Source organism: Solea senegalensis, linkage group LG14 (assembly GCF_019176455.1).
Source record: "Solea senegalensis isolate Sse05_10M linkage group LG14, IFAPA_SoseM_1, whole genome shotgun sequence".
Classification (NCBI taxonomy): domain Eukaryota; kingdom Metazoa; phylum Chordata; class Actinopteri; order Pleuronectiformes; family Soleidae; genus Solea; species Solea senegalensis.
The window spans coordinates 15,163,965-15,176,764 of NC_058034.1; the positions used below are offsets into that span (position 1 = coordinate 15,163,965).

Here is a 12,800-nt window from a genome sequence, read left to right on the forward strand (position 1 = left end):
CAGTAACTGTAATGAATGACAGCGTTATTCAGGGGGGCGGAGCATGAGAAGACCGACAAAAATGACATGGAAAATATACAGTACAGGCTCCCCCTTGTGGCACGTTAAAAATAAAATAAATGGCCAGGACTGTATGTTGGTGAGCTACATTTTCAAGACACTCACGTGAAATGTTAACACAGTCGACCTACTGCGAGTGAAAAATAATTTAGCGTCCCCGTCCCTGACTGTTCTATGAATACACTAAGTACAGCAGCTGTACACTGTTGCATTTAATATGTGAGATGATCCTGATGATTAAAGTACCCGTTTAAAACACCAGAGGATCATCGACAACTCACATGTCCACTTAAGGCATCGTGATGAAAAGCAAACAATTGTGTTCCACAGTTTGTGGATAAACTCTCTTCACTTAGTTTTTATCTTTACGTATTTTAGTACCAGGGAGTAATAACTGAGTATTATTCATTAATATATATATATATATATATATATATATAAGTGCAATTTCAATTTGATCACATGAAATGTTTGGAACACTGAGTAAAAGGAGGTCTGTTAAGGACTTTTCTATCATGTCAAACATCCCTCCGTCAACATTTGGCTACATATACATAGAATTCACTGGTCTGTGTTGGATGATGTGAATTTTATGTTTTGGAATGACAAAAAAAAGAAAAGAAAAAAGAACACAATAAATGTATTCTTCAGAAATGTAAATGAGTCTAGATTTTTTTTGTTCTTGGCTGCAGTTTACTTTTTTCTTTCTTTCTGCGTATCAGTTCAAATCAGTTTGTGCTGGATGAAAAAAAATCTGCCACAATCTTGAGATTATTTTCACCTTTTTTTTCAAAAAAAATTATTTTAAATTTGCCTAAATTTTGAGAGGAAATTTTTTCGCTTTTTTTTTGTGTTAATTTCTTCTAGAGATGTGTTCAGATTATTTCCTTTTCCTGTAACAAAGCTTATACCTCACTGTTCAAATCTTTCTCTATGACATCAGTTTGTTCCTAACCTTCTGACTGCAGCTAAATGTTATAGAAGAATGACAGTGAACATATTTGATCAGACCTTATGGCGTTTCACAGACTGAGTGTTTGACCTCGCTCAGGATGGGTCTGTGGCTTTGTCCTGGACCTGGTGGTGACTGTTGCTGCAGTGAACCTTGGAGAGCTGCAGGCCGCTGTGGACAACAGAAGTGAGGCAACGCGTGGAATCGCTGTCCTGGAGGACGCCTCGATCCTGCACCACCGCATCACGGGAGCTTTTATTCTGACCCGGAGACAGATTGACACCAAGTAGTCCATCCTTTGACTCCTCTTTCTCCCAGGGAACCAGCATAGTGGACTGTCTGTGCTTGGATAGGCTTCCCTCTTCTTCCTTTTTGCTGCCCTGCCTGTGGAGGGCCTTTTCCTGGTACTGCCTCATCACCTCCTTGGACACTACCTTCCTCCTCAGGATGCTGGTAGAGGAAGTCTGGTTCTGGCTCTGAGGAGGTACAGTGCTGGTTTGGGGTTCTGAAATGGTCCGGGACCGGCCCGCTGGAGCACAAGAATAGTCCAGGTGAGAATCTGTTGCTGGAGAACTATAACTGACAGAGAGCATGTGAGATGGTGGAGCGGGTGTTAGTCTGAGGGGAAGTAAGGGCGAGTAGGAGAAGCGGTTTTCTGGCTGTCGCGCTGGAGGTAAAGGGCGAAGGACGGGGTCAGAGTTGGGCTTAGGAGAAGGTTTGGAGACGTCATCCGTCTTGGCTGGGGGCGTAGCAGCGACAACGACAGGAGGAGCTACCGTGGGTTTCTTCAGGCTGCTCTTGTTGGGCTGTCTCCGTGGAGACGGTGGGAGATGTTTCCCATGGACTGCACTATCATCCTGGCCCATGTTCCAGCTGCTCTGATCATCACCACAATCACTCTCATCTGCAGGTTTAGACTCGCTGGAGGGAGTAGGTTTAGTCTGTTTCAAAGAAATAAACAAACAAGAAAAACAAGAATATAATCAACTTTTTTTATGAAAACACCTGTGGAACACAGCTGTGCTGCCGACACATGCACACGACTGGTGTATGCCCTAACAGTGATGATATACGTCTTTGTCTGGCATTATGAATGCAGTTATTGAATGTCATACAGACTGACTGCTCCAAGTGGTTTGTTGTCAAACTTTTTCTGCCGTGCTCACCTTCAGATGGAAGATACAAATGTCACGCCCCCTAACGCCAACAAAACAGTCACAAAATATGCAAAGATAAACTTTTATTGAAACAATTTCAAGACCTTTGACCTTGCTCTCAATAACTTATGTATCAATGAGCAAAAAGCCACATAAACAATTCACTTTTTGTGGTATTTGGTATTAGACTGCTGCATGAGATGGTCTCAGCTTGTGTGGAGATGTTCCCTCTCCACAGTGTCTGACCTGTAAACTTCAGCCTCAAGGTAAAGTTTCTAATCTCAAGAACTGATACATGTAAACACCTCAACATCCACTCCGATAATAAAGTCAGCTTCACCTGCGGCAGATGCAGAACAGAGGTCACTTCATATAACTTTTCAAAGATTATATTGCCTCATAATCTATATATATCTATACACTATATACAGTATATAGCGTCTTCTATAGTTTCTTGCGTACCGGGGTCTTGTAGTCTAAATCATCCATGGACCTGAAGAAGTCCAGGCTCTTGGCTGCGCTGAGTCTTCCCTGTTCCAGCGTCGTGGTGTTCAGAGAGTCCAGGATTTCTGCCAGCAGGTTCATCTGACCCGAGCTGGACGAGTCGATGTCGAGCTCCAGCGAGTACGAGTCATCGCTGTCCTCGGTGTAAGACGGAACGTCCCCACTGTCCTCTGAGGAGATTCTGTGTTTCGAAGAGAGACGACAGTGACAGAGTCCGTCCTTTTGCCACGTTTTGAACGACAATTCTGTTTTCGAATGTTAGCTCATGATGGGAACTTTCACTTAAGTCGAACTGTAACTGTTTCAATGCATGACATATCATTTCTGTGAAATTCTGCTTTTACCAATACTGTCCACTTGGGGGCAGTGTTATCCTTAGTAAAAAGACAAAAAGCTGCTTTTCAACAGGCCGCCAGATTAAATACAATGAATCAGTCAGTTAAGGTTACTCTGTCTGTACATACATGACATACATACCTAATATAAACATGGCTACAAAGACAAATACATGTGGTGGTAATACTTAATAAAAAGAGGAGATCTTACTTGCTTGCACTGTCTAGCTCATCATCATCAAGACCATAGCCAAGATCTCGGGGGTCCATGCTCATGGGAGACTTGCGGAGGTTCTGCTGTTAATGACAATAATGTAGCAAGTGGATGCCGTTAAATAAAAGGAATAATATGATAAAACAATAAAAAAAAAACGGAGCTGTGGAAGTCTCCGCTTAAAGATACAAGGCTCCTGAGAAACATGGAGTCCAGACAGAATATTTAGTTTCTTCCCAGAACAGCTTTTCATTGAAAAAAAAAAAAAAAAGATGCATGTCTGTGTTTGGTAGGTACGTATGACAGCAGCCATGGCTCGTCTTAATGAACCTGGACTCTCAGGTTTGGGACTGAATTTGCCAAATTTGAGTGTAGGTATAAAAACCTTTAAAAATTCGTCTGCAGTTTTTAGTCAAACTCAGCTTTATAAGTGAGCTAAAAACTACTTAGGCACTGTGAGATGAGGTGCGGGTAACAGAACAAGTCATTTGTATTACAACACCAATGCACGCGATTATATTTGTCACTTCTGTGCGGGGAATGATCAGTGTGTCCTGTAGTTGTCTGACACACTTTAATAAGCCACCTGTGTACCGTGTTTAATGGGCGATTTAAGAAGAGTCAGAGGCTTTACAGAGCGGGGCAGGACTCTCCCCATGGGAACCCAAATCTGCCCCCAGGCCACTTATTAACATGCCTTCCACTACGACGCACATGTTCCTCCCTCACTGTGCGTGCATGTTCGCTTATGCTCATACAATCTTTCACTTTTGAGTGCTCACTCTTTTTTTTTTTTGCCCACTTCCTCAACTCCTATGACAATTTTCTTTGGTCTCAAATTGTGCTTCCATGTCCAGGGTTTTTCTTTTGTACAGACAGCTTCTCCTCTCTTTTAGTAAACTTTTGTTAGCCACATTAATAAAGCCAAAAACTGAACAGAAAGGTTGTTTTTAACGCTAAAGGCACACAGGGCAGAGAGAATGTGTTAGAGAACTGAGGACAATACGGTTTGGGGCTTGCATTGTGGTTTTGGTAGCTGAAAAATCTGAGACTAAGGTGAAGCACAGTAAGAAACAAGGACTAGATGGAGGGGGGGGGGATAAAAAAAAGAGGAAGGAATGAAATGTGGAGAGGTGAGGAAAGATTCCTTGAAGACCTAAAGAATGATGGGAATGGTGAGGGGGTCCGGTCAGTGGTGGAACCGTGAACCAAGCTGTTGATGGTGCCAGCCAGACAGGCGAATGTAACGTGACTGGCCTGGCCTCATTTAGGGCCTGTGTTCGCCAGTGAAGATACACACACACACACACACACACACACACACACACACACACACACACACACACGCAAGCACACACACAAAAAAAAAAGAGTTAAAGTGCCATTTTCTCCATAAAAGTCAGAAGAGGAGATGTGTGCAGTAGCCATATAAGCCTCTCAGCCATCGAGCTAAACACGAACACATGTGGTGGCACTGCTGATTGGCGCAGCCTCTCCTCTTCCATGGTAGCTTGGAGCTATAATGAAAGAGATTTCAGAGGGGCTCGGGCCTGGGATCCCTAAACAGCCTTTAATGGATTCCTGTGTCAGGGCCGTAAATCTGGGGCAAGGGCCCACATGCCAGCCAACTAGAGCAGGCCGGCAGAGCGGAGATGCACCTGTGAGACACTTGGGAGGGTGAGCTCTGGACAGAAATCCTGACAAAAACTACAAACACATGCACTGTATGTTTATGTTGCATGCAGTCACTTCATTTGTGTGACAGATATGTGTATGGGGACGCGGGGCCTCTCTCTGCATTTAGGTGTTTATCAAAGCAAGGTGAACCCAAACACAACCAGACACAGGTCATGAAGCCTGCTCCTCAGATCTTGGTTACAGCTCTGGTGCCGTCTGCCTGAGAGGAAGTTCCATAGGGAGCAGTAAATGGATGGTAGCTCTCTTCACGGCTTTATCAATTTGTCATTCCCTCTCTTCACTGTGACCCTTTAGTGCAGCAGTTAAGATTAAACTATTTACAACAACTAAGCGTTTTACGATAGCAGCGCCAAATTTAGCACAGGAGTTGGTTTACATCCCTTTTTTTTCCGCCTTTTTTAAAATGGCCAACATGCTGCATTCATTTTACCGGCCGTGGTGTGAGATAAGTGTGTTTTTGTCGGGGTATTAGGTTACCGCTCCTTCAGTGATAAATCTGAGATCAATAATAAGTCCTTGTAGAAAAAAAACAGCAACCAAAAAATAAAAGAAAAAAACTTAATAAACGCTTTCTAATCTCGATATCCATGTTGAGATATTCTAATTCAGTGCAAACGCCTCCCATGTTGAAACTGTGACAGCTCTGCTACCAACCCCAGGCCTGACAGGACAGTGAAAAGCATGAAATAGAAGAACAACAGATTATCATGCTGCTCCTTCGTTAGCCTCTCACTGTCGGCTAATGGAAAGCTGAAAGACAAAAAAAAATGAAAAGGCGATTCCTCCCTCCATGCCGCCCTGTCTCCCATTTCCTCCCCTCCATCACTCGACTGTCGGTGACAGATGTCATTGTTTCTGTCTGCCTGACTCTCGCTGCCCGCCTCACCACCACAACTGAGAGACTGCACAGAACGCAGAACGAGAGCCAAAGAGTCAGGAGGAGATACAGTACAGGAGCTCCACACATGAAAACAATAACAAATAGTAAGGTCAGGGTATTTCAGTAAAACTAACATGATCTGAGAAAGAAAGAAAGTCTCTTTTTTATTGTGCCATTTTGTACGTATCCATACAAACATTAAAAAAGGGAACATTCGCTGCTAGTTATTACATTAAAAAAAATTGTGAACATTTATTATCCTTTACTTTAACCTTTTTATACCGTGGGCCTCCTAATGTAATAAACAAAAGGTATTTAATGTAGAAGGGCCTTAAAAATGTCAGACTTGATCCGAGAAATTACATTTTATCATTGTGGTTATGAGGGGAAAATACTCATCATCCATTTTAAGTCTGCATTTAAAGAAACAAACTCCCCCCCCATTCCCTTCCTTCCCTGCATGACTGGTTAAGCAGAACAACTGTGGCTCTCTGTGACAGGTCCAGACGCTAGTGGACTTTAATAGCCAGTCTTACATTATATATTTCATATGGTATTTCTGAGTGGGCACTGATCTCACAGCTTGGCAGTGTTGTGTATAGAGATTCCGGTAAAATGCAAACAAACCTTGGAGAGAGGCAGAGCCTCTGCAGAAATACGGCCAAGTCTGTGTCTGCCTGTTTAAGAGCTGCTCACTTGATGGTGTGGGGATAACGTTTGAGGCAAGATCTGCTACTCGTTTTCTGTCCAACTGGCTGCTGCTGAAAGCCCACATTCCCTTGACTTAAAACAGCAGCCATAAAAGAAGGAGAATGTGAATTATGCTCATTCTGTTACAAGTAAACTCATCGAGTGAAATCACCAGGTGTCTTTCTGGCTGCAGTGCAGTAGCGCGATAGAGCCAGGAGGTGGCACTTTGGTTTCAGTGAGGAGGAGAAAGCTGCTCAATTCTCTGGAGTGGGGAACTAAGACTACAAACATGAACAAATAACCATGTAAACACACACATGCCCCACCACAGACACACACACACACACACACACACACACACACACACACACACACACACACACACACTGCATGTTAGCTATTCTTTTTCAACTTTGAATTATTACGAGCACTATTTTACATCAAAGAATCACTTACGAATCCTCATTTTGTAAATGAATTATTAGATAAATGTTAAAATGAAAGTCATCACATCACTTTTGTGTGCTGTCCAAATATAGCATTTTGATCATACACTGACTATAAAGTACAGTTAAGAGTAACTGTATTAAAATACATGCAAGTGTTACTAGACAATAGTTCTTCATGATGAATTGGTCAACACGGTAACATAAAGTAACAGAACACAACAAGACATGGGTACAGTGTGTACATAAAGTATGTGTCCACTGTTGTCTCTCACTGATGGACATCACAGTTATTCACCCATGCAGACACAGCGACACACACACACACACACTGGGGCTAAAACTAACTATCATTTTCATTAATGTCAATAATTTTCTCATATAATGAACTTGTTTGGTGCATCAAAGGTCATCATTGGTGTTTCAGAAACCTACAATTGGCCTCAAATATCAAATAGATATTACATTATTCAGGTTTCTGTAATACAGAGGCAAAGAACGCAGAAAATATTTCAGTTTTAGAGGTTGAAAAATCAGAGAACATGTCAATCAAACATGTGGGGACATACAGTGTGTGTCCCTTGATGTAACTTTGATGCTCTGTTTTTACATCATGGACCTGTGTGGTGTTTTCCAAGGCTGATACTGCTAAAGCCTCAACAGGTGAAGAGTTCAGAGCCCGAGGCTGAGCACCGGGCCCAGGCCTGCTGGCTGTCATTGCCCATAACACTGTTCCCACCTCGACTCTCCTCTGCTCTCTAAACAGCTGTCATTCTGTTGCCTGCAACCTGAGGCACACTGCTAAATGTGTGTGTGACACACAGTGTGTGACACACAGACACAGACACACACACAGACACACACACACAGACACACACACACACACAGACACACACACACACACACACACACACACACACACACACACACACACACACACACACACACACACACACACACACACACACACACACACAGGGATGTACAAAAGGGCTGAGGTGCAGATGCTTACAGCACAATACCACATTAAACACACACCAAATATATATAAAAAAGTATTACATACAGAATCTCAAAAACAGATGTGGCACACACACACACACACACACACACAGACAAAAGCATACAGGTGCCAGAACAATGGCTGTTGTTTGTTGTATCAGACAATAAGTCCACAGTCCAATTCTGTCTTGTTTTTGTCAAACAAAAAAGATTACTCCTACATTCTTAATCTACAAGCTCACCAAACACTACAAATCACCCACACTGTCGGATACGGCTCAAATATATACGCATATGACAGCAGCAGCACTTTGGTACATGTGTTGGCTGATCAAATAGAATATGAATTTCATAACTCTTGATTTATTTTTGCTGTGATTAATTAAAAGGAGCTTCTCCAGGATCATTCACTTCATTTCAAGGACTGCCTTAGCGGTGTTTGCTAAAAAACGATGAGATGATAAAAGTGTAACAAGGCTCTTCTTTAATACAGGAGTTTGGAATCTCTTAAATCGCTTCTGATGACATGTTCCCGAATTTATCCCACAGATGAAGGAGAGGTTTGAGGACAAAGATTACACAGAGAGAGAGGTGGTGCAGCAATGGGGCAAAAGTCCAAGGAACTTTTCTTATTTAAGGAATTTAAGATTCAGAAATACAGACTGTTGTTGACATCGACGGACAAGTACTAAGACACATGTTGGACCTAACGATGATAAAGTGAATGTATGGATATTGAAGAGGAGCTATGAGAATAAAGGTGTGCATCTTCATGTTACTTAACCTTTATTTAACCAGGTGAGTCCCACTGAGATCAATTTCCTGAGCAGGAAACACCTGGTCAAGACAGTTGTGCGCAGAACAACAGCATCAAGATTTCATAGGACGCGATCTCAGACAAAAACAGGGAGGAAAGAGACGGAGAGATAAGAGAGAATAACAACAGTAGGTGTGTTACTCTCCATCATTTCTGCACTGTACCTGAAATATAAATATGGTGTGCTGTAAACATTCAGGTAAAAAAAATAAAGAAAAAAGGAAAGCCAGAAAAGAAACTTCAAAAAAAAAAAAAAAAAGAGGTCTCTTCATTATGCTCTTGCCAAATAATTTTCCAATGGTTTTTCATAAACAAAAACACGCACACTTCCAAAAACTCTTAAAAACAAATGTTTTTGAAGAGTTTCACTCTTTCAGGGGTTAGTGCACACTGACAGGCCATAAATTATCGAGGCTTTCTCTGCTTCTCCATTTTTAGCTTTCGTTTTTATTTGACAGAAAAAAGAATCTTGGAGTGCAGGACTTTACCAAACACAAAAAAAACAAGTGTGTTTTTTTTTTTTAGAATGATTTGAATGCACATGAATTGAGGTAATATGCTGGATTAAATACTTAAAACGGCCATGTGAAAAGGGAAGACTGAGAAGACTGTCGTTTACAGCTAAAGAGGAACTGATGGACCCTATACAGTATATATACAGTATATATACAGTATATATACAGTTATATGCAAACTAACCCGAACCCTGCTTTGTCATTTTTACATCTGTCAAATTCATTTGGATTGGAACGATGTGACTCTTATATATTAGCAAACTGTCAATGAGTTGAACTCATATACAACATGTGTAGGCAATGATCAAGCATGTCTTGAATAAACCTGATAAAATAGACATTATTCACGACATGAAATATTAGGACAGACAATGGTCATGCTGAAAACTGCATCCATGTTTCCTGTATTTTCTGGACGTGTTCCAACAAAGTGATGTATACTGTATGGTCATTATAGCATTGCTACAACAACAAATCTAATGGTGAGAGATATACACGCGCACACACACGCACACACACGCACACACACACAGAACCAGTGCTAGGGGACATGCAATCCTCTGTCCTGTGTCCCCCCCCTCCTCCAGTTGTCCCCAGGGACCCGTTACTGTGGCAATGAACAGGCCTCAGTGGCAGCGACAGAGGCGTGTACAGCCTGAATACAGCATATGTGTGTTTGGGGTTGTGTGCAAATCAATTGCATGTTAACTTTTAATCTGTGTGCGCGCGTGTGTGTGTGTGTGTGTGTGTGAGCCCATCTTTGTGTGTGCCCTAGCTGGGGGGAGCGTGTCCGAGGAGGCTTTTAGAAAAACCCTAATTGCCGTTCTTCTCCTCTCCCCGGCCGTCACACCTTCCTCTGTGCAAAGACTTTCCAGCTTGATCACACACACACACACACACACACACACACACACACACACAAAGCACAATGCTAATTAGAGACAGCACAAACTCTCCCAATCACACTTTTACATGACTGTGACCAAAATGTCAGTGTGTGCATGCAGGTTTTTCCTTTTTGTTTTTGGACAGATTTGAAAGTCCATTTGTCATTTTCTGTTTAAATTGAGCAGTAAGATGTGGAAAAGCCCCAGCTGGGATTACAGAGGTATAGATGCAATATGCAGTGTGAGATATAACAAGTATGCCCGGGGCTATTTGCATGTGTTTGTACTGTACAGTGTGCAATTTTAATTACACAAACCTAAACTTCCAACGCCAAGAAATATAAGCGAACATATTCATTTACACTACACTTCAGGGTCTCATAATTTCCTAATGCTCTCAACTCTTCTGATACATTTATTGATGATTGTGTATTTTGTGAGCGTGCACGTACTTGCTCATCATCTGTCAGCTCTGCACATAACAAAGAAAAAAAAAGAGTGCTATCCACTTATGGTGCACCAGCAAATTCTTCAGAGGAAATGCTGACCAGCAGATGAGTTGCCTCTACTGTCCGTGCTGTTCACAGCGAAAACACTGAACGTACAACACAAGTGTGTTGACAGAAAAAAAAGTGCTTATATTACATTTGGCACCCTGACAAACTACTGTACTTCCAAGAGTCGTTAGAAGGGAAGGAGAGAGTGAGGAGGGAGATAAGAAGAAGAAGAGAGAGAGAAAAATGTGAGGATGGAGAGAAAAAGAGCAATGACAGAAAGAGTGCTGCATCTTTGTCAGGAGGATGGCAGGATAAGTCGGTGTAAATGTAGTTAACTCGTTTTCTGTGTGTGTGTGTGTGTGTGTGTGTGTTACCCGTCTCATCTTCTGCAGTCTCCTTGGAGACAGGCTCTTGGTGCTAGTGGGAGACCCCGCGCAGACCATCACTCCCTCTTCTTCTTCTTCCTGAGAGGAAAATGAAGCATGCGAGTCTCACATGATTCGTGCCATAAATGAATTTCAAACTGAAACATCAGTTAGTTCGAAGGATAATCTGCGGCGTGTGAAGCGAATCCATTCAAATGGAAGAATTTAAGGAGATTATGATTTGAGTTGAATTTTTCCTACTCTCGGCAAATGTACTACAACTTGCTCCCCTGTGTCACTGACCCAAAGCTCTGTCTGAAACATAAATGAAACACTCTAATCTACATGTTCACTGTGGATTATTTTAGTCACTCCAACACAGTACACTGCTCTGTTTCTCTGAATACTCGCTGGTAAAATCTAAATCTTACACCAAAATGTTTTAGGGAGATATAGTAAAGAGTACAGTGAGGATTACAGCAATATTTATTACCCTGGGATTATTTTTGACAATAAGATATACACTATATCGCATCGTAAACAGCAGGTAACAAAAACACCAATGGTAATTTCCTCTCAGCAGTTTGATTTCCATACGTTTGTGTGATCTTTAGAAACTTGAATTAATTTGTCTTCTCACCGCACTGGCTAATAGAGTCTGACTTCAAAATCAAATAGATTTCAGCCCCTCATTTTTGCTTCTGCCGTGTGTGTGCGTGTGTTTGTGTGCGCACACGTTAACGCCGCATGCTCTTGCTCTTGTTCATCATCAGTGCCCTCGCTTCTCACTTTCCCACTGACAGATCAAACTTCTATTGCCTTATCAAATCCATCAGGCTTATGGAAACATACACCTCATTACATTAGCTTTGAGGAAATCACAGGCAATCTGATGAAATATGCAGACAATAAAAGAGAAAGAGGGGCTCGGGTGCCGATGACATGACAGGCCATAGCCAGAGGGGAGCGCTGGTTAAAAATGTACAGCCTGAACAAAGCGCTAACTAGGCTTCAGCAGTCATTAAGAGCCGCTGCGTCAGGATCTCACGCTACATATAAAACCAGCCTCTCCCGTTTGCCTCTATGACGGGGTGTGAATGTGTCTAGAAAATGATGTGTATGTGTGCATGTACGTTTGTATGAGTGTGTGTGCACATGTGTGTGTCAGAGAGGTGTGAAGGTCAGCGCTGCTCACCCTGGCTTTAAGTCTGCCCTTAATGTCCCGGATGCCCCTCTTGGCATGACTCTTGGCCTAGGTGGGAAAAGCAACACACACACACACACACACACACAGACAGAAACACAAGCAGATTACTAATCAAAACATGTTGCATTAACATTCTGTTCTGGTTTCATGTAACATCAAGAAATGCTTTGATCCTTGTGGCAAAAACACAAGAGACAAAAGCCTGGATAAGAAAGCCTTGCACACTAACAGGAGGTGATAACATGAAAGGGCAGCCTGACCACCTATCCTACACCACATAATGACACAGTGCTGCTCATCAAATGCACACTTGTCAGGAACAATGCTCCCACTTGCTCCATGACCAATTGCAAGAGACACACTTTTTAATTTTCATACACTCAAGCAAACGGAATCATTTTCTCCCTCCCAAATAACCCTGCAAAATGTCAGCCGGAGTCTCTTTCAATGGATTTTTCAACACGTGAGGATTCAATTATATAGTATTTAAAAAGCACCTTCTGCTGTGCAGGAGAACATACCTTTGTCACAGCTGTGTTGATGAGTGCTCCCCCTCTCTGTAAGAGAAAAGACA

General features: G+C 42.2%; 1 protein-coding gene across 3 annotated transcripts in view; it reads right to left on the bottom strand.

Annotated features, from left to right (window-relative positions):
• Positions 1-721: 721 nt before the first annotated feature.
• Positions 722-12,800, bottom strand: part of dennd1b (DENN/MADD domain containing 1B) — a 97,943-nt gene continuing 85,864 nt past the window's right edge. For 2 of the 3 annotated variants that reach the window (XM_044044702.1, XM_044044700.1), the window contains 6 exons: positions 12,748-12,783; positions 12,215-12,271; positions 11,029-11,118; positions 3,220-3,305; positions 2,632-2,854; positions 722-1,953 (listed from right to left, as the gene is read on the bottom strand). In XM_044044702.1, coding sequence (XP_043900637.1) covers positions 1,108-1,953; positions 2,632-2,854; positions 3,220-3,305; positions 11,029-11,118; positions 12,215-12,271; positions 12,748-12,783 — 1,338 coding nt within the window. In that variant the 3' untranslated portion in view covers positions 722-1,107. The remainder of the gene's footprint in view (positions 1,954-2,631; positions 2,855-3,219; positions 3,306-11,028; positions 11,119-12,214; positions 12,272-12,747; positions 12,784-12,800) is intronic. The other variant, XM_044044701.1, reaches the window with a different exon arrangement.